The following is a 20,174-nucleotide window of genomic DNA, read 5'->3' as shown; positions in this document are numbered from 1 at the left end:
TGTGCAGGCTGTGCCTTCATGGGATGGAGATTGGCATTGCAAAGCACTTCCTAGAGAAAGGCAGGGGCAACCTGTCACTTAAAACCACATTCAGAGGGTGTTTGGCAGCCGTGGGGAGGAGGGGGGAAGAACAAATCCCCCCATGCAGGCAACTTCCCAGGCATTTCTCACATGCCTGCCGAGGTTCAGTTGGCAGTGAGGGAGTGTGAGGTGGGGTCTCCACTTTTCTGGCAGCAGTGGGAGCAAGCAGCCTCAGCGGGGATGCACTCACCAAGCCCTGTGTCTGCAAGGTGGGGGAGGTGTGGTGTGGGGTGACTCCAGCCTGTATAACCAGGATTAATAGGATGAAATTAGGTGAAGGAGAAAGTTGTCAGGAAATGTTTCCTCAAGGTGAAAGCTATTAGGCTGCAGCACAGCTTCTCAAGGGAAGCAATGGGCACTTACCTACCTGGGTTGTGCTTAAATGACAATCTGAGAAAAATCTGCCTTTGGGGAGGAGATGGATGTTATCAGTGATTCAGGGGCTCCAGGGAGATGTGACTGCTCCCCAGGGACAGTGCATTTCTAGGAGGGGGGGGGGCTGAAGGGTCTTCAGCTGAGGTTCAGGTTGGGCTACTGTCTTCCAAAGCAGGATGTTACCAGTAAGCCAGCAGCTGGGACTTGTCCTGGTGTCAGTCAGGGCTCCTAAAACAGCACCCCCTAATTTTTTTGGTCTTTCAAAATGCTATTTCTATGTAATGCCTGGCTTGTAAGAGGGAGGGCACAGAACGTATTTCTCAGGAGTGGGAGTAACTGGCAAACAAATAATTTGGGAACCTCTGTGCTAGATGACCTGAAACATATTTATGCTTTTATGGATGGTGTTACTTTGACCATCCATGTATTTTTACATCACTATCCTTGTGCCTGAACCAATGAAACACCCTTTATCTTTGGGTGAATGATTTGTTTCCCATCTCTGTGCAGCGTGCACCCCTAGAAAATTAACCCACCACAGAATATGCGTCTGAAAGCCAGCAGGCAGAGGTGGATCCTGTGTGCTGCTGTGTGGTGGGGCTGACAGTGAGCCATGAAGGCTGCCTTGGCCCAGGAAAGCACATGTCAAAGGCTGCCTGGCCTAGGAGAGCCATGTCAGCCTGCCTGGCAGGGAGCCCTCAGCAGCCAGGCCCAAGGGCTGGAGAGAGGGGCAATAAACTGGTTAATAAATAACAGGGAAAGCTGGCACTGTTGCATAGTTTTAGTTTCTGCATGCAGCCTCAGAGAAACATGGCAAAGGTTCGCACAGCCCTTTGCAAAGCTGTGTGAGCCTTTGGAGGATCAGGAGGTCTCTTCCTGCACTCTGATTCACTGTGGGACTGATTTTATCATCCCCAGGGGCCAACTGCTTGGGCTCTCCTTGGCTACCCCAGGGCAGGTGATGGATGGTGCAGTTCCCTGGTTTGCTGTCATCCCCAGGGATTTTTCCTGTGGGGTGCTGCCAGGACAGCTGTCCTGACAGCCAGGGTTGCTCAGCATCCCCTGTAAGGGGCCAGTTTTGGCACAGATCAGTCACATTTGTAGTGTACTTTCCTGAAACTCTTGGCTCAGGGTGGTAGCATGGACAAGAGTGAGTTACAATTATTAGGGGAACTTATCTGAGGATAGACTTGCTGCTTCTAAATGATATCTCCTATTGTTATTGTAGTAGCACTGTACTATTAACTTGTTTTAAAACAGGTTTTGTTCCCTTGTCTCATTGTTTCAATCCAGCCCAGTGATACACTGTAATCTGTGCCTCCACCTTGTTTCTACTCCCATCAGACACTGTGCATTATGAAATTCTTAGGTATGCATTGTCTAGCCTTTCTTTCCAGGCATGAATTGTACATTTGCAGTATTTGGATTCTTAAGCCATACCCTGTGTCACTTGCTTAGGTATCTGGTGTTCTTGTTCAGCTCAGTTCTGGGTTATAGCATATTTTTGGTTGGCCCACTGCTGTTCCCAGCTGGTCCTGACAGAGCCCATGCTGTTTTGGCATAGCCAACACATTCCACTTGACAGCCCTTCTCCTGTTTAATTTCCTCTTGCTGACTCCCACGCCAGGAAAGGGCTGCAGGTAGGAGTAGGGGCATTGCTGTTTCCCCAAAACAAGGAATTTCCCTTCACCCTCAGGTAAGAACATAGGCAACAGTCTCTGCTCTCTTTGTGTAATTTGATGGCATAAAGGGTCTCCTCTGTGGCACAGTTGTTTGTGGTTTTTTGGTTGAAGTTTTCTCAGGTGAAAGCTGGTGGGGATTGGATCCATGCCATCTTCCAGCTTGACACTGAAGTACAGTGAATAAAGTGTGCATACTTTATAATTCTTTATGTGTGGCTGTTTCTCCTGACTGTAGTGAGTCCCTGAAGAAGTTTAGGAGGAAGCACATCTTCATCTCATGATCTCACACCACTGTTGGATTGTGTTTATCACAAACCAGTTAAGTTAGAAGACAACTGTAATATGTAATGTTTAACTACAGGCTGCAGTAGGAGAGCATGAAGCTGAGGGGGTTTTTGCTGCTGGATGGGAAAGAGGAACTGGGCAGGGGAAGAGAAAATAAATTCCTCAGAAAACCCCCAGATCACAGGGGAACATTCTCTTCTGCCCTAGACTGCAGCAGAGTATTTCTTCCCAAAACACTGGGTCTCTGGGAGAGGCCAGCACATTAAGCCAGCTAACTGCAAAACACACAGAGAAATCCCAGACTGAGCTGTAGGTGAACACTGGAGCCTTCCCAGGTGCCCATCCTTGCTGGTAGGAGTCACTGCCTCCACAACTGCAGTTATTTTTGGCAAGTAGGACTGGGTGTGGGGCTTCTGCCTGCAGTTTAGCAAAGCTCCATATCCCTGGCCACAGAAATTTGTGTCTTTGACACGTTCATGTACAATCCCCAACTCCAGAAGAGCTTAGTGTGCAGGGATTTAGACATTTCCTGGTGATGGACTCACAGCTATTTTAGGCTTTCTCCCCTTTTCTCTCTGAGGGTCTGACTAGAAATTTCATCCAGAGCTAAAAATTGCTTGAAACTGAGTATGTGGGATAAAAAAAAAAAAAAAGAAAAAAGCTCTTTTGATAAAATAGTGTTTTCCTACCAAAAGCTGCTTTACCTGAAGTCTCCCAGCCAGCCCTCACCCCAAGTGTGGCACTGTGAAATGAGGCATCTCCCTGGCCTCTTGGCCAAGAGCCCTCCCTGCCAGCCCCCAGGTGGGAATGAGGTTTCTTGCCATCCTGTGCAAAAATGCCATTTGTAACTGGGGAAATGCTTTTTGCTGCAAAAAGCATCAACACGTTTGCTACCTTGCACTTCTTTAGGCTCAGGGAGAGAGCTGGGGGCAGACAGTGCTGAGGTTAAAGATGAGATGTAGTGCAGCCTGTGAGGGGGGGGATAATGAATTCATGGGCACATGGAGACCATTCAGCAAGCTCTGGGCTCCTGTGGGGCCCTGGGTGGAAGGACTTTGATCTGACTCCAGCCTTTTCCCAACTTTGAATGGTTCCTGCTCTCAGCCCTGCCCTCCCCGCAGACAAAGGCGAGGGGAGCAGGGAAGAGGAAGGGGGGCTGTTTACCCTCATCAGAATGGTCGAGTGGCCTGAGTCAATACAGCCTATTTTTCATTAACCTAATCATTAGTTTTTCCTCAATGCCAATTAAATTTTTCCTGTCAGTACTCAGAAGGGCATCATTTGAATCTATGAGATTTTTTTTTAATAGGGAGCTTCCTGGACATGGTGGGGTTATTTGAGGAGTGGAAATGAAAGTTGAATTTCTGTCTGGATGGAAGAAGATTTTTTGAGTTTTAATTATCACGCAGCTTGGATTCCTGACGGTTGAGGACTGTGTTGGAAAGGCTGGTTTCCATTGTGTGGAGTGGATAATTATGCAGCCCTCTCCCAGGCTCACTGCATTTATTGTCCTGAAGAATCTTCCCAAGCAAAAGGGGGGAGCAGATTTACAACCCAAAATGCATTTTTAGAGCCTGCAAAACTTTCAACTTGATGTTTGCAAAGGGAAACTTCTGCAACTATTTGAGATTTTGTTTACCCTTTCAACAAAATAACCCCTATCAATTAATCTGCTAATCTGCCTTTCCCCTCACAGGTTGCTTAGGAAATAGTTTTGTAAACTAAGAGAGCCCTTCTGCAGCTGGACTGCTTTGTGCTATCAGTTTCTAAGCAGAATTCCTGGCAGTGGGAATTTCTGCATAAAATCTACTGTCCCATTTGTATGTACAGCATTGAATAGAAGATTTACAGCCATCCAAAACTTGGAAGTGTTTCTTACCTCGGAGGTAATGTTAATCTATCCAGGAGAACGTGTTAAAGGATTCAAAGAAACCAAAAATGCCAAAGCAAAGCTCATTTACAACTGTTCTTTCACAAGCCTTTGGATTAACCTCGTGTCTTTCTCACTGGGTTTTGAACCATGGATAGTTTGAAGTTTGCCATGAAAATGGAGACATTTCAGCAAAGGTCTGGCCAAATCTGGGGAAGCTTTTGGAACTGCAACAATCCCACCAAATCCTCCAAGGGTGGGATGAAATCTGCATGTGTTTGGGTGGGATCTGATCTGGGGGCAAACATCCTGTGCAATTTTGATTAGTGTGATGAGATGAAAGAGAAAAATGCTCATTGTGGATGCTCGCTCTTTTTCTCCTTGCTGAGAAGTGGAGCAGCAATAGTGCAAACTGGGCACGAGGGAGGAGGTTCTGGAAGCACTTGTGCTCATTTCAGTGGATTTGTAAGAGATAATTTAGCAGGACAGCTGTGCATGCAAACATTTCAGATAGGCCTTATTTCCAGAGCTTTCTGACTGTGACAGGGTGGCAGAGGACTCTGAACCCAGCTTGACTTTCATTTGCAATTCTTTTTTGTTTGAAGTTCTTTTGGCATGAACCCAAGAGGATTTGGGCTTCTGCTAGCTGCCTTCCAGTCTCAAAAGACCACGTGGTTGTTTTGGGGAAGTTAGCAATTTATTGTGGGGGTTTCTGGGTTATTAAAATAGCTCAAAACAACCCAGTCTCCATTTCCCATCCTCACTTTTCAAATCAGTGCTTTCATTTGTGCTGCCCAAAGACCCATAGACACAGACTGTGCTGTCTCTGTAGCCCTCTCCAGCCCTTTCCTCTGACAGGGTGCCTCCAAGCCTTGACCACAGTTGGACTGTCAGTGCTTCTGAGGCTGCTTCCCCACCCACGTGGTTTCCTGGCGTTCTCCAGCTTGCCTACATACACTGAGCAGCCTCTTTTTTAAGCTCCTTCAGCTAGAGACCATATGTTGTTACTATAGTCATACCAAGCCTTGTGCACGTTGGCCTTCTGTGATTTAGGACTGTGAATTTATGTGGAAAAGCTGGATAACTCTTAAAGATAAAAACCCTCTTTTTTTTGGTGGGGAAGTACTTTTGAAACCTCTGTCTGTATTTAACACAGCCATCTGTTTCTAATATAACTTTTTTATTGTAAATATCCCAGTAGTGTCAGAGAGCCCTACCCCGGCACTTGTTCTTCTCCCCACAGTCTTTCCAGCTATCTTTTCTCCTTTGCCAGCCACTCTGAAATTAGGTGACACTTTCTGCAGGTGATGGAAAACCAAAAGGCATGGATGGTTTCAGATTGCTGAATCTGACAAGACAACAGAGGCTGCTTAGTGATTTCATTTTTTGCCTTTAAGTAACTTGTGATGTTTGCTCTCTGAAATTAAAGTGAAACATCCACAGATTTTCCTCGTGTGATATTGTACAGGGTAGACATGGAAAACAGGATTGAAGGGCTCTCAGTTTCACCTAAGCAATCCCTTTGCCCCAGGTCAGACTCGGCTCTACCTAAACTGCTCCTGACAGATGTTTGTTTAACCGGCTTGTGAAAGTCATCATCAATGGCAATTCCACTGCCTCCCAAGGCAACCTCTTCTGACCTTAAATATTGCTGATATTAGAGACCTTGCTCTTCCTGGATGGATATGGAGTACAATTTATTCACTTTTTAATTCTTCTGGCAATCATTTACATGTTTGAGTTGTTTACTTTATCTATGTTTGGTCTTTTCTTCCCAAGGCTAAGCAAGCTGGATTCCTTCAAGCTCTCCTGCTAGACTGTACTTTCCACACTCAGATCCTCCTTATTTCTCTCCTGAATTTTTTCCAAATAGCCTGCATGAGTCTTGAAGCGTGAGTGGACACAGATCTGCATCCAAGATCTTTAATAGTACTGGTAAGGGAGGATTATTTCCCTTGTTTACATACAGGTCTCTTGTTTCTGCATCATGATACGATCTCAGATATTGTTTTCAGCCTAACAACTGGTTCATGCACAGTTTACAAGTTGCAACAGTCTCCAAGATCCTTTTTCTCAGGACTGCTGTGTGCTAAATGAGGAATCAAAGGATGTTGCCATGAAGGTTTGGGATCACCTTGGCAGAGGCTGTGAGTGTGGCAGGCTGGCAGTGGGATGGACTGAGCCTTTGGCTGATGCTGTAGAGACAGGGAGAGCAGCTACCTCAGCAGTATCCAAAGTCAGGCAGGAAGGGTTGGGTTTTGGCAGTGGGAGAGGGGAATTGAGTAACTGGATTGATACAAACAGAAATGAGTACAGCCTGTCCCATAGGTTTCAGGGAATTTCCCCTGGGACCATACTCTCATGCTGCAGTGTTCATCAGTGCCCCCAATAGGAGGTTGTGGAGCAAAATGGGCCACTCTTGCAGGAAGATCCACACTACCCCAAATGTTGAGTCCTTTGTAGCCAGTGGAAAGACACTAATCGGCTTTGGGGCTTTTTCTGACCTGGTCACGTGATTGTGCTATCAAGATTAAAGCAGCACGAGGAAGCAAAAGAGGCTTAAACAGCTGAGGGTGCCTGGCAGGTCATTTTAACCTTTTCATAATCATTAAAGCTGCAGAATCCCATTAGCAGTGAGTGACTTGCAGCTTCTCTCCTCTAACAAGCACTGGTGACACAACTTTCTGTTCACCTCTGTTTTCCCTCCAGGAGAGAGCAACCCAGCTGGACCCAAACTTTGAGCCAAGTTTGGCCATTCCTTCATGTGGTTCAAGGAGTTTGTTGTACCAAGGAGAATCAATCCATGGGTCTATCAAAAGCAGAGGATTTATCTCTCAGTTTCTAAAATTAGACTCTCTTGGAAGGTCCTGCTCAGGCCATACTGTGGTAGATCAGCCCTTGTCCATCTGTGGCTGTAGCAGAGAGGTACAGGATAAGGAAGATTATGATGATCTCCTAAGTCACTTCTTTGGCACTGGTCAGTGGGCTACGGCTTTACTCTGCTGGATTGGTGACAGCAGAAGATCCTGCACTGCTACAGGGCAGCTCTGACATGGGAAGCAAAGCTTTTTTAGTGAAGCTATGTTAACTAAGGCATGAGGCCCTCAAAGAGCCTCTAGTTTATTGGTGTTACTCATCTTTTTCTCTCTTGCAAGTTTTCATGAGTGCAGCATCATGTCCAGTAGTCAGTCTGATCCTCCTCTGTCTTTCCTCCAACTTCTGTGTCTTCTTTTGTCTCCCTTCATATCATCTAGTAAGCTCTGGTGTAGAAATTCTTGCCCCACAGTATCTGGAAGACAGGATCACTCTGATCCACCTGAAATGTGAACATTGTCATAATTTCTTTAGAATTGTCCTTTCTGCATTCAGGCAGAAACCATTGAGTACATCTAAGGGTTGCACAGCAAATGGCTTCTTAAAGAGGCCAAGGAGACCCTGAATTCTGCCTGGTGTCAATGGGCTGTGATGGGTGTTTCAGGTATTACAGCAGCTGGGATTGATCTGGAGAGTACCTGCTTTCTCAGACAGGGCAGGCTTCCATGTGCAGGGAGCAAGAGTACTGCAGGGGATGCAAATCAGCTTTTCTCTGTTACATGTACACCAGTCAAGGCTGTCTGGCTGTGCGTGTCTTGGAAATTAATATTTCTATCAGTGTGTTTGCTTATTTCATCTAATTACAGTCTATTCACTCTTGACTGAAGGCTTAGTCTGAGGCTGAACCATCAGAAACTCACACTGATTTTTCTCGGGGTGATGCCCACAGTCAGGCATTAAACACAACTTGTAAAGCAAACACCTTTTTTCCTTGGCTGTTTACCTTCTGAATTTCTGGGGGAACAGCAGGAAGGATCTCCCCAGGAAACCTGGCTGGGCAGCAGTGACTGGTGCCAGGGCTGAGGCAGTCTGTCACACAGGCAGCACCTCTGAGAAGCCTGGTGAAGGTGTTGTCCTCTGCATACAGGCTTACAGGAGAGCCCTGGGGAGCAGCTCTGGGGTCCCTGCCCACTGCCAGCAGCAGAAGAGCAGCTCCTGGTTGTCCCCTCCGGAGGGAGAAGGTGTGGTTTCAGATGACAGGACTGGGAGGATTTTTACCACGTTCCTGTTTGGCAGGTTTCATGGTTGTGAGGGTTGGACCTCCTCAGATGCAGATGTTCTCCAGTGGTACCTGCTGTTCTGTGCTGTGATAGAGGGACAGCCCCCACAGAGATTGTCATGTCCACATCACCCAAGCAAGGAAGGAGAAACTGGCAGCCACCATGCTGCAGCACATGGACACACTGCTCCTTCCCTATCAGCTACCTGCTAATGAAATCCTGATTTCAGGAGCTCCTCAACTGTTGGCAGTCATTGTGGGCAGATATTTTGCTGTGTGCAGAGATGATGTCATGGCTGGGAGTCACAGTAGTGAGCTGTAACAACCAGGGTCAGGAGAGACCGTACCAGACTCTTGCAGACCATCTTGAGGCTGCTGAGCACCCTGAGAGGTCTAATGAACTGAAACTGAGTCAGGAACATGCAGTCTGAAAGCCTTCAGAGCTCCTAGTTAGAGGCTTGCTATGAAATGTTAATTAAATAGCTGCAGCAGCATATGTTCCATCCTGCCAGAGCTGCAGCACAGCCATGTTTCCTATGCATAGCCAGTCTTGTTAGAGTTAAAATGTGTGTTATTCTGAGACCATATTTCTTTGTTATTTGTGATTGGCCCGGCTGCACCCTTCTCTGCTGTTTTGAGTGGTGTTTGAGTACCTGAGCTATGCCTGAGCTGTCACCTGCACCTTGAAAATGAGGCCTGATCCTACCATGCTCATTCAGACAGATGTTATTGTGGGTGGCTTTGGATGCTGCAGATGGGCCTTTTATTTATTTAGTGTAGTCTGAGGCAGTGTCTGTTCAGTAGATGTGCTGCCCCTCAACTATGGAAATATTTAAGATTTGGCCTTAGTTCTCTTTCTGTGAGTGCATTCCTGCCACCTCTAACAGTGGCTGACAGAGTGCAGAGGAAACTTCTCCCTGCACAACCCACAGTGAACGAGGTGGTGGAACAAGAGCTAGAGCAGGTTGGTGTGGTTTGCTTGCTGAATATCTTACAGAGGTGCAAAACACTGGGAGCTTCTATTTACCATAGACATCGTTGTTGTGTATTCTCTTACCACATCTCAAGGGAGACCCCAAATTGTGACTAAGATGCTGCTGGAAAGGCGTGGGATTTGGGAATAGCAGAGTATGATATTTTGGACATGATGATCATGAAGATGTGAAGATGATCAGGGAGCTGGAACACATCTCCTCTGAGGAGAAGCTGAGACAGTTGGGGTTGTTCAGCCTGGAAAAGAGAAGGCTCCAAGGAGTCTTAGAGCAGCTTTTCAGTACCCAAAGGGGGCTGTGAGAGAGCTGGAGAGGAACTTTCTACAGGGGTATGTAGTGATAAGGAGATGGGTTAATGGCTTTGGACTGACAGAGGTCAGGCTTAGGTTAGGTATTAGGAAAGAAGTTTGTACAATGAGAGTGGTGGAATGCTGTCACAGGTTGTCCCAGAGGACATCCTTGGAAACATTCAAGGACATGTGGATGAGGCTCTGGGCACCCTGATCTAGTTGAGGATGTCCCTGCTTGCTGCAAGAGCTGTACTAGGTGACTGTTCAAGGTCCCTTCCACCCAGATTATTCTGAGATTCTGTACCAAGGCCAACCAAAGAGCATTCCCTGAAAACCCTGGTGGTGCCATAGCAGAGGGCAGCACCTGTGAAACCAAAGGAACTCAGCTTTGGCTTTATGGTGCCCCTGCTCACATTTGAGCCATCCACTGACTTCAGCCTGTTGTGAAATCTTGCCTTGCATACCAGTTTGAAACAGGACTTTGCAATTGGGGTTTTCTGGTAGGGACAGAAAGATGGGGGATGCCTAGGAAAAGCAAAGGTGGTGCATTTGTCCATCTCTCCCAATAGTTTCCCTAATGACAATATTCAAGATGTGTGAGTTTCATCTGCTTTCCAAGTGCTCTGAAAGAGTGCTCTTGCTTTAATAAATCATCTTCTTTACAAGGTGTAACCACTGGCCATTTTTCAGCCTGCTTGTGTGTGTCAAGAAGCAAGACCAGTAGAGCACTACGAATATGAAAAATAGTGGGGAAGAGCAGAGATGTGATAATGAAACTGCCAACAAACAGCAAAGTGTTTTATTGAGCACAGGTGAAGGCCCTCTTATGAGATGATCTTTGATGGAAGGAGAGGAAGGGAAAATGTCAGCATTCTATCATGCAAAGAAGGCAGCTGGCAGAGCATCATTCCTTCGTGTGCCTTTCCTCTGTGGTTTGGGAGAATCCTTTAGGGATGCTGCTTTTTATGAGGATAGGAGGAGCCTTGTTTGCAGGACATTGACAACATATAGCTGTGCTTTGCTGTCATGAATCAAGCTTAGTTAAAGCAGCTCCTGGGGAAGAAGTGCATGGAAGCAGGGGGTGTCCAGCCTGGCTGCTGGGTGTGTGGGGCACCTCTGAGCTGCATGTGGGGACAGAGCTGCAGTGGGGCGCCGTGCCCTGGCCTGCCAGCCAGCACTCCAGCTGTAATCTAGCTGGGTAACTTTTCTCCACATAGATAAACCACTTAATACTTATTACAGCTAAATGGAGGCAAGACAAATCAGTCTACCAAATCTGTGTAACCTGTGCTTTCTAGCAAAAAGGCAAACCAAAAGTGTCAGAATTCAGGACATCCCTCTGGCTGTCCTGAGCAGCCAAGACCCCTGGCAGGGGGCTCAGGGACCCTGGCACAGAGCCCAAGATGCCTGTGGTTTTGATTATGACCTGTGGAGCAAGTCATAATCAAAAAATTACCGACCTTAGATGAAGATCTGCAGGCCATGACAGTTAAATAGAATGATAGTGAATTTACCACGGGGTGAAAAATAGATTTTGGGGTTTTTAGAATGGGGATTCAGGGGGCAAGATGGAGGGATCTGGCCATGTCCAGCCTTTCTCCTTCTTCTTCTTGGCCTCCATCTTCTGCTGTGATGTTGGCACTTTTAGATTGGTTTAGAGTAGAAGCTCACTGTCTAACGTAGGTGATAGGTATTGGGAAGTGATTGTAAACATTGTATATGTAATTTTTAGTATAAAGACATAACACCGCCTGGAGGCAGGCAGAGTGCCTGGACTGTCTTGCTGAGTGGACTTCAGCAGGACAGGAGAAAGAATTTTATAGATAAGAGACAATAAACAACCCTGAGACTGAGAAATGAAGAGCTCTGACTCTTTCTTCGAGCAACGGGCTGGGAAAAGAAACTTTGGAACTTATCTTGGGGTCACTCTGACCAGTGAGAGGCCCTGAGACAAAAGTGGGGTGCTGTGGAAAGGAACTAAAGCTCTGTTAGTTCAGGTCTGCTCTTGCCATTTTGTTTGGTATTGCCCAAGCTGGGTGTAAGGACTGTCCTGCTGGGAATGAGTCCTATCAAAGGGCTCTTAACAATTTTCTTATCTCACAGACACCTACATTAACCTTTTCTGACGTCTCTGGTGTGAGCTGCCCTAAGTGAAGGGCAGTTTTTTCCTTATATTCATTTAGGTGCTAGCACCTCATTATGAGAAAGTCTTAAATAAAAGTGTCTCAATCCCAACCTTGCAGCTACCACACAAACCTCTGCTCTGCATTCCTGTGGTTGGAGAAGTGGCATGCAAGGAAATGAAACCATTTATTTTGCTGCTGTCAAAATAAATGTGTAATTTATCATATTTACCCCTCTGCCAGATTCCTCTGAAATCTCAGATGAGAATCAGAAAGGCTACAAGTGTCTTTTAAAATTACGCTATTCTGTGCTCTGCAGGATGCAAGATTGTTCTGTTTGTAAAAACAATTTCTAATTTATGTTTTCACAAAGCTTGAAGAGCCAGGCAGTTCCCTGCTCTCCAAGAGACCATTGAGTTAAAACAAGGTAGACTGATTTGTCTTGCCTCCATTTAGCTGTAATGAGTACTAAGTGGTTTATCTGTGTGGAGAAAAGTTACTCAGCTAGATTACACCCAAGCTGAATTGCATCCCATTCCAGATGGAGTATTTTTTTTTTTAGAGCAGTAAATCTTGAGGAGGATGGATAATAACAGTAATGCTCCTTCCTGAGCTGGAGTGCAGCTCATGGACATAATGTGGGGAGCTCTACATCCAATTATTTTTCCCAAGGCTTTGTAAAGGAGCAGGACTTCAGGTTTCCCAGCTCTGTGAACAATTTAGCTTGCAGAATTTACATGGTGCAAGTGAGGATGGCTGATGGGGATTGCGGTTTTCCCTGTCGTGGGCAGCAGCCTGGCAGGGCACGTTCTGCCTCTCCCCAGCTTCCTCTGCTGTGTGATGGCTGCCACAGGGAGGGAGGCTGCTGAGTGGGATGTGAAATGTTGTGATGGGAAATTTCCTTCCCTCTGGTGCCATCTGGCCCACTGAGGCACCCACTGCTCGTGCAGCTGCTTCTCGTGGCCCCAAGGGTTAACTAGGGGAGGATGTTGGCCCCAATGGCATCCCAGGCAGCACTGAAAGTGCCAGAAAGGTTATCCTTGACCACGTGTCCTTGGCCACCATGCTGGTCTGGCCACCAGCAGGGCTCCAGCAGGTGTGAGTGGACTCAAAGTCAGTGCCATGAGGTGTGGCTGGGTGGGTGTGCAGGGGTACACTGCTCCAGCCACTGAGGAGAGTGCTTTGGGGCTGGTGAAGGTGGAGCCCTGCTCACAGCTTTGGCACAGCAGTGAGGACCATTTGTATGATTTCTGATGAAAAGGGATGTGAGGGTCTGATCAGTCAGTGATCCAGCTCTGCCGCCTGTCCTGAATGGTCAGTGAGGCTGTCCTTGTCTCCTGGCTCTGGGGGAGGCAGGAGAGGACGGAAACTCACTGATGAGAGAAAGGTCAGAGGCAGAAAAATGTTGGGAATGTGTTTCTTGATATAACATGGGTGAGACCTAGCCTGGAGTTTCACTACTTAGCCTGGCAGTGTTACTGCCTGCTGTTGTGAGAGTTATGGGCTTTTTTAGAACTGAGATCAAGATGCAAATGGTTCATCTGGCACCAGCCTCAACACAGGCAGGTCCAGAAGATGGAGCTGATTCCTCTCTGAGGGCATAGCAAAGACTGGGATGGCTCTGAGCACTCATTTGGTTTTTTCCCTATTTTTTCCTGTGTATATTTTATGTTTTCATACGGTGTTTTTTGACTGAGGTCAGACATCAAACATGGTTTGGGTTTGAACAGTGGTGTCTGAAGAATTCTAGCAGTTCTCAGGTCAGGCTTTCAGAGCCAGTGGTGTGCATTGGCTCTTGAGTATGCAGGGTTTGCCTTCCCAAGGAATATCCTTTTTTTGGTAAGGGGTATGAAACCACAGAGAGGAAATAATTCTCTATTTCCTTTTCTATGGCAGTCATGCCCTATTCTTTTCATCAGCCAGCCAGTCAGTCCTGGTAGCATTCAGGACCTGAACATGACAGCTTCTGCATCACCCTTCATCCAACTAACCTAAATTCCGTGTGCTGCTGGCACAGTGAGGGTACTGGTGGAGCTGGAATGCAGGTGGGAGGGACACCTTATCTGACCACATCTGCCAGTGAAAGCTGTTGTATTCAGCACACAGCCAGTAGTCTCTGGTTTCTTCAGACAGAGCTGGAGACTGGTTTTGGAGCTGTTTAGCCAAATGGGTATTGTTGTACTGATATTAGGGGTAAGTTAACAAAGTGTGATGGCCTGGGGCACAGAGGAGGTCAGACCAAAGAATCCATGGTCCTCCTGGCTTTGACAGTCTCAAACTCCCCTTGCACCCTGCTGGAGGACAGGTTCATTACTAATTCAGCAGGTTCTTCAAGCTGACCCTGAAATCTTGCTGCATTCAGCACCAATCTGCAGCAGCGTTCTGCTCAGCACCCTTGGATGTGCATGGGTAATGCTGTGGTGCAGAGGCCTTCACAGGAAAGCGCTTTAGATTGATTCTGTAACTGCTTGGTTTGCTCTCTCCTCTGACCTGGAGACTCCCCCATGTTGGGGTGGTTGTTGGGCTGAGTTTGTGCTCCCTGCAGCTCAAACTGGTGTTGCTGTGAACATTGCCACCACTTAAGCTGTTCACTGAACTTACATAGCTCCCTACAGTGTCTTCTTAACCTTTCTCATGAGGACTTGTTTGGATTTCCTGGGTTTGAACAAAGCATAATCCAGTCAGAAAACTGAGCATTTTTCCTCTGAGAGTGTGCTTTAGATGGGCACTTGACTCAGATCCATCCTGCTGTTCCTTTGTGTGCTTTGGCACTGGTCTGTTGGCACTTCTTTGAGCATATTCCATTTTTCCCTTGAGTGGCCAAGGCAGTGCCAGTGATTAGCTGTGGCTCCCCTGCTGGCCCTTCTGCTGAGGGGCCAGAGGAGCATTCAGCCTTAGAGCTGAGAGCCTTTGGCAGCCACAGAGGAGCTGTTCAGCACAGAGCCAGCCCAAACCTCACCCCTGTGCCTGCTGAGTGTTCCTGTGCCAGAGGTGCCTGCTCTGCATGGGAGACTGATCCCAAAAGGTGCTGGGGCCACAGCATCACAAACCTCACCCCTGTGCCTGCTGAGTGTTCCTGTGCCAGAGCTGCAGCCAGAAGTGCCTGCTTTCCATGGGGAGCTGATCCCAAAAGATGCTGGGGCCACAGCAGCACACCCCACTCAACACCTGGTTCCTTGTCCATTCATGCTCAGCAGGAAGACCTGGGGTGGAACAGTGGCTTCTGCACTCACACCATAATAAATGAGATGAGGGACGTTGTAATTTTGCACTTTTCAGAGCCCCTTTAGCAGTGTGGAAAATGTTTGGAGTTTTTAATATATTTATGTTTCAAATCTTTTCCTCCTGCTGTGGCAGCTAATGGCCTCTGCTACTCAAATTACAAGTGGAGGAGAAATTTTGCAAAGATCCAATTGTAGTGGGGGAACTCATCAAGCTGTAATGAGACTGGAGAAAAGCTTGTCCCAGTGTCCTTTATTTTCTTCCCTGTGAAATTTTCAGATGTGTTTCTTCTAGGCATGGTTCAAAACAAAAGCCAGATGCTTTGGAGAGCAGTCAGCCACCCACAGAGCTCTCCAGTGACTTATCCTCTGTGCCAGGCCACCCTGTCTGGTTGTGCTACAATGCTAAACTGGCCATTGCATTCCTTCAGGTTGAATATTACCATTTTATGTGAGGGTATTCCCTGTTTTATTGTCCTGGTGTTTTTCTGGTTAGTGTCACGTGCTTCTACTGGAAAAAACAGATGTCCTGGGCAGGCACTTGTGTGTGTCAGGCTGTGTGCATGCTGCAGCTCTGTGGCCCGGCTGAATACACTTCTCTCCCTTTTACAGCACTGGGAGCTGTGGCAGTGACCTCCTCTTAGAGCTGTGCCAACAGCTTGGTTTTGTGAGTTTCTCAGTTGTTTTCTGAAAGAAAAAGGCACGTGTCTGGAGGGGTTGTTTATTCAAACCTAAAAGGAAACATCTTGTTCTGCTGTGGAGTATTTTGGTGCAGTCTAGATGAATGGGAATAGCTTTCAAAACTAAGAAGTTACTTCTATGAAAATACAAAACACAGGGTTTCAACTTCACTTTCCTTCTGTATCACCCACCTCTTAAACTGGCATTGATGCAGATCCACAGAAGATATTGCTGTTGCTGAATCTCAACTTTTGAATGAAAAAAAGCTTTGATGGAGTCCCTCATCACCCTACACACACAGGGTTTCATTCATCAAGTCATTCCCAAACTTGCCTTCTACAGAGTGGGAAAACATGTTGCTTCTGACACAAAACTTTCCTGTATGACAAGAAACTTAAATGTGTTTTTTTTTTCTCTCTTTTCCTAAAGATTCATCTTCCAACTATATCAGGCAACTTGAAACAAAGGTGAAGCTGCTGGAGGATGACAACAAGCTCCTTTCCCAGGTAGGTTTTATTGCCTTATAGATACTAATGTGGCCCAGTTCTCCTGTTTCCGTATGGTTGTGCCTGACTGCCCATGTTAATGCACACTGGCTTTTGGTAAACATCCTGTGCAGGAAGAACACAATTTGTAGATAGAATTGTGTTGTCCTTTTGTTAAATTTAAAAAATAGATAGAATTTGGTCTCTTTTGTTAAAATTAAAAAAAATATAGGGGAAAAAAGTGAATCCTCTGCTGTGAGTGTCTGTGTGTGTTTCAGAGATGCATTAATGCCTCCCTGCAGAGCTCCTTGACCCACCTCTGCTCCTGGGGATGCCACCAGAGTCCAGCTCTGCCTGTCCTTGCTGTAGGATTTTGCCTTCCTTGCCCATTTACATTGACTTTTATCTTGTTGAAAGAGGAGACTGTTGTCAAAGGACAGCCTTGGGAATAGTTGTGTGTGGTGCAGGCTCCCAGCTTTTATTTGAGATCTTACTTAAATCTGAACAGACTCTCTAAAGGGGCACTTTTTGCTTGCATCTCCCTTTCAAAGTCTACTCCACGTGCCACTGTGCTTTTGATCACTCATGCTGCTTACCTGTCTTTATATAGCAATGTCAAGCAGTGAGAAGAAAACAGCCATTCTGCCTGGGATGTCCTCTGGATCCCCTGTGAAACACACCAGTTGGTGTAAACAGGGGCAGCTCTGCTGCATTTAATAAGGCACTGTCTATTTAAACCATTGGAAAAGTTACCCTTTTTTTACCTGTTCTTTGCATCCTTTCACTGCTTTTATGTTCCACCTTCCTGTGATGTTTAAAGATTTTTTTCCTATACTTTGCTTCTTATTTCAGGCACTATGTTTCACAGTAATTTTGTTCCAGATTCTTCCCAATTATAAGGGCTGGAAGTAGAAAAGCCCTGGTAATATTTTTTTTAAATGCCTTTTTTCCAGTTGTGCTGTTTTTTGCATTTCACCAAATCAGAGAATAGATTGTTCCAGGGTCACATTTTTAAAACATTCTCATTTAAAATAAACACACAAAAATAATAGAGAGCTCTATGTGTACTGAAATTTTAATAACATAATTTTGTCAAATGTTTTTTTTTTTAATACATATTTTTACCTGACTCTGAGCTTTTTTAAAGATTACTCCTTTCTCCCAGCATACTCATTGGCATTACTAGCCATGAAAAAAACTCAGAGGGCACCAAAGGGTTAAACCCCAAAGGGTGCTCTACTCACCAGCTTTGTAGTTGCTTCATGTATTAATTGATTGCTAATTTGATTTTAAGTCCCCCTGTCTTTCTCCCAAACTGTGACTGAGCTGGTGTCTGGTGGCTTTAATTGGAGCTATTGACAGGCAGATGGATGTGCATGGGTTCAGGGATGGGCTCAGTGTGCCCTTGGCCTGGCTTTGTCCTGCCACAGCCAAGCACTTTACTCTGTCACATCTGCCTTGGGAGGTCAGGAAGAAGTTGGTAATCAATGGTGAACATGAACAGGGTCTGCATAGCTGCACGGGCTTATTGCTTTGGGAAGATGAAACCCAGTTAATTTTGGGTTGTGCAGGGCTGCTTCAGGCTCATCAGCCCTTCACCTTCATGCTGCCTTGGGTGTGAGGGCTGTGCCTTTTCTTCCACTGTCCTCAGGTGTCATCACCTTTTCGGCTGTGTTATTACAAATATTTGAGTCCAGGAGGGAGGGAAATTACCTTAAAATAGCTCTGTGTTCTGGAGAAGGCCAGTCACATCAAGGCCAGTCACATCCCCAGTGGCAGCAGGCACTGATGCCAGCTTGGCCTGGCTCTGATGTGCTGTGCAGCCCCTGTGTGATGTCTGAATGGCTCTCCAAAAACACCAGGACCCAACTTCATTTAGATCACATTCAGGAAATATCTTTTTTTATTATAAGCAGGGACTTAGTTGTCCTTAGGCCATCAGGGCTGTTGAAGAACTACCATGGGCTGGCTGAACTCCCTGGGAATACTGAGCTGCATCACCTCCAGCCTGTCATGCTACACACCCACATCTGGATTTTTTTCTCTTTTAATGAGAAAGATTAGGAAAATCTGTATAGACACAGGCTCACATGCATATGTACATACAGTTCCCAGCATTTTCCCAGAAAGCATAATCCACTTACTGTGTTTTTACTTGCTTTGTCTGACTGGGAAGTGTTTGGCTGTTACCATGTGGATTTTGGGATAAGATTCTACTCAGAAAGGATCCTGGCAAACTTTCTCCTGTTTTCAAAGTTGCCAGGTGATCCTGGCTGTTTGAACTCTGCAGTGCCAAACTGGCTTGTCAACACCAAAGTCACATTTCAGCTCGGCTTGGCTTTCTCCCTGGGAGTATTGACTTTGCAATAATATTTGCAGCCTGGTGTCAAGAAGTTCTATCACCAGTGTGCTGAGGGGTGATGAAACCTGACGTCCTAAGTAACAAACAGTGCCTGTGCATTAAGGGATTAACAAATCAGGGGTGGTTATGGAAGTCTTCCTGGCTTCCTTCCAACTGCTAAACATAGAGCTGAAATAGTGCTTCATCCAGAGAAACCTGAGAAGGCTGGTGCTGCAAAGGATATTTGCAAGCTTTATGGATGGATTTATATTCCAGTGGCCAGTGACACAGTACCCTTTTGCTGGCTGCTGCATCCTGAGTGAGATTTGTTGCTTTATCTTCTCCAGCATCTCTGGAGTGAAGGTGTGCTGAGAGATGGTGCCTTTGTAGCCCCTTCTGGAATCCAAATGTTGCAGGGATCTCTAGCTTGCACTTTTTCTCCTGCTTCCCAACATCTCCTTTCTGTAGAAGCACTTTAGAAGAAAGCCTCAGTGGGACAGGCAAAAGCTCCCCAGCCCATGCCTGGCAGCTGCTCTGCACTGTACGTGTTACCTGCAGCACAGGTGTGCTGGGATTCACACTTCTGTTTTTCCAGTGACTTATCTGAACAGGTTAATGGAAAGAGCTTTTCTTACTCTTGGAAATCAAGAAATTCCATCTCATAAGCCACATTGCAGTGGGAGGAAAGCAAAGGGAGATAAGGGTGTTGCTATGATAGCCATATATGTGGGGTTTTATTGTTGTTGTTTTGACTTTTGTTTTCTAGGGAAATGCATGATCTGTATTTCCAGTTGGAAAATGATATGATTCTGACATTGCTAACCCATCAGTATTCATCACTCTCTCCATTTTCCTTTCTCTGAGGAGAAAACTCCAGTTTTTACTTTTTTTGACACAGTTTATTTTGTGATGCTTTGTTGGTGTGACCATGTCAGCTAGAAGGTCATGCTCTTGGCTGGCATCACTGTGCTGGCAAAGTCTCTGGCAGCAATTCTGACAACCCCACAACTTTTGTTGCCCTGGTTTATATTGTCTGGGGAGAGCTTGTAGCAAATGCCACTACCATTAAAGGCCCCTCAGTCCTGCTCTCCAGTGCTGGTAGGTGTCTGTGGTGTGGCCACAGTGGCAAAGACCCCACAAAGACTGGTGGGGATGGTGTGAACCTTTCTCACAGGTTCAGCTGGTTTCTGGAGGTTTTAGTTTTGCAGTGTGAAGAAGATCAATGAAATCTCTGAGAAATGTTGGGTGTTGGTTTCAGAGAGCTTCACGGGCATCACTTCTGTAGCCTCACATTCTCCAGGGAAGACTTGCACTGGGCTCTGCTGAGTGCATGCATTTGGTCTGTGCATCATCACGTGGGTAAAGTCCTGATATTTTTCTGTGTCACTGTGGGAAGTGCCCAGAAGAGCTGATGTTAATCTTTCTTTATTGGTGTCTGGTTGACCAGGCAAGGGTACCTTCCATATTGCTAAGGTACAATCCCTGAGGTGGGAGACCATATTTGCTTTCCATTTCTCTAAGCTGGAAGTGTCCAAGCACAAAATAAACCCCTTAAGCTACTTCATGCTGCCCCTTGAACAAAAATGAATTTTTAATTGCACACTTTCCCCTTAAGGTTAGAGAGACCTGTACTTACAACATTTGGGAGCTCCAAA

At 46.2% G+C, this 20,174-nt stretch overlaps 1 protein-coding gene across 1 annotated transcript in view; it reads left to right on the top strand.

The window, feature by feature from the left end:
* The window catches only part of CCDC85C (coiled-coil domain containing 85C), a 110,664-nt gene that overhangs the window by 52,786 nt on the left and 37,704 nt on the right, over positions 1 to 20,174 (top strand). The window contains exon 2 of the mRNA XM_054275510.1: positions 16,123 to 16,199. Coding sequence (XP_054131485.1) covers positions 16,123 to 16,199 — 77 coding nt within the window. The remainder of the gene's footprint in view (positions 1 to 16,122; positions 16,200 to 20,174) is intronic.

Source organism: Melozone crissalis, unplaced genomic scaffold (genome assembly GCF_028551555.1).
Source record: "Melozone crissalis strain CALT ecotype California unplaced genomic scaffold, PUWL_Pcris_2 ptg000018l_1, whole genome shotgun sequence".
NCBI lineage: Eukaryota > Metazoa > Chordata > Aves > Passeriformes > Passerellidae > Melozone > Melozone crissalis.
The sequence above is the reverse complement of the archived record's forward strand: the minus strand, read 5'-3'. Positions and strand labels throughout refer to the sequence as shown.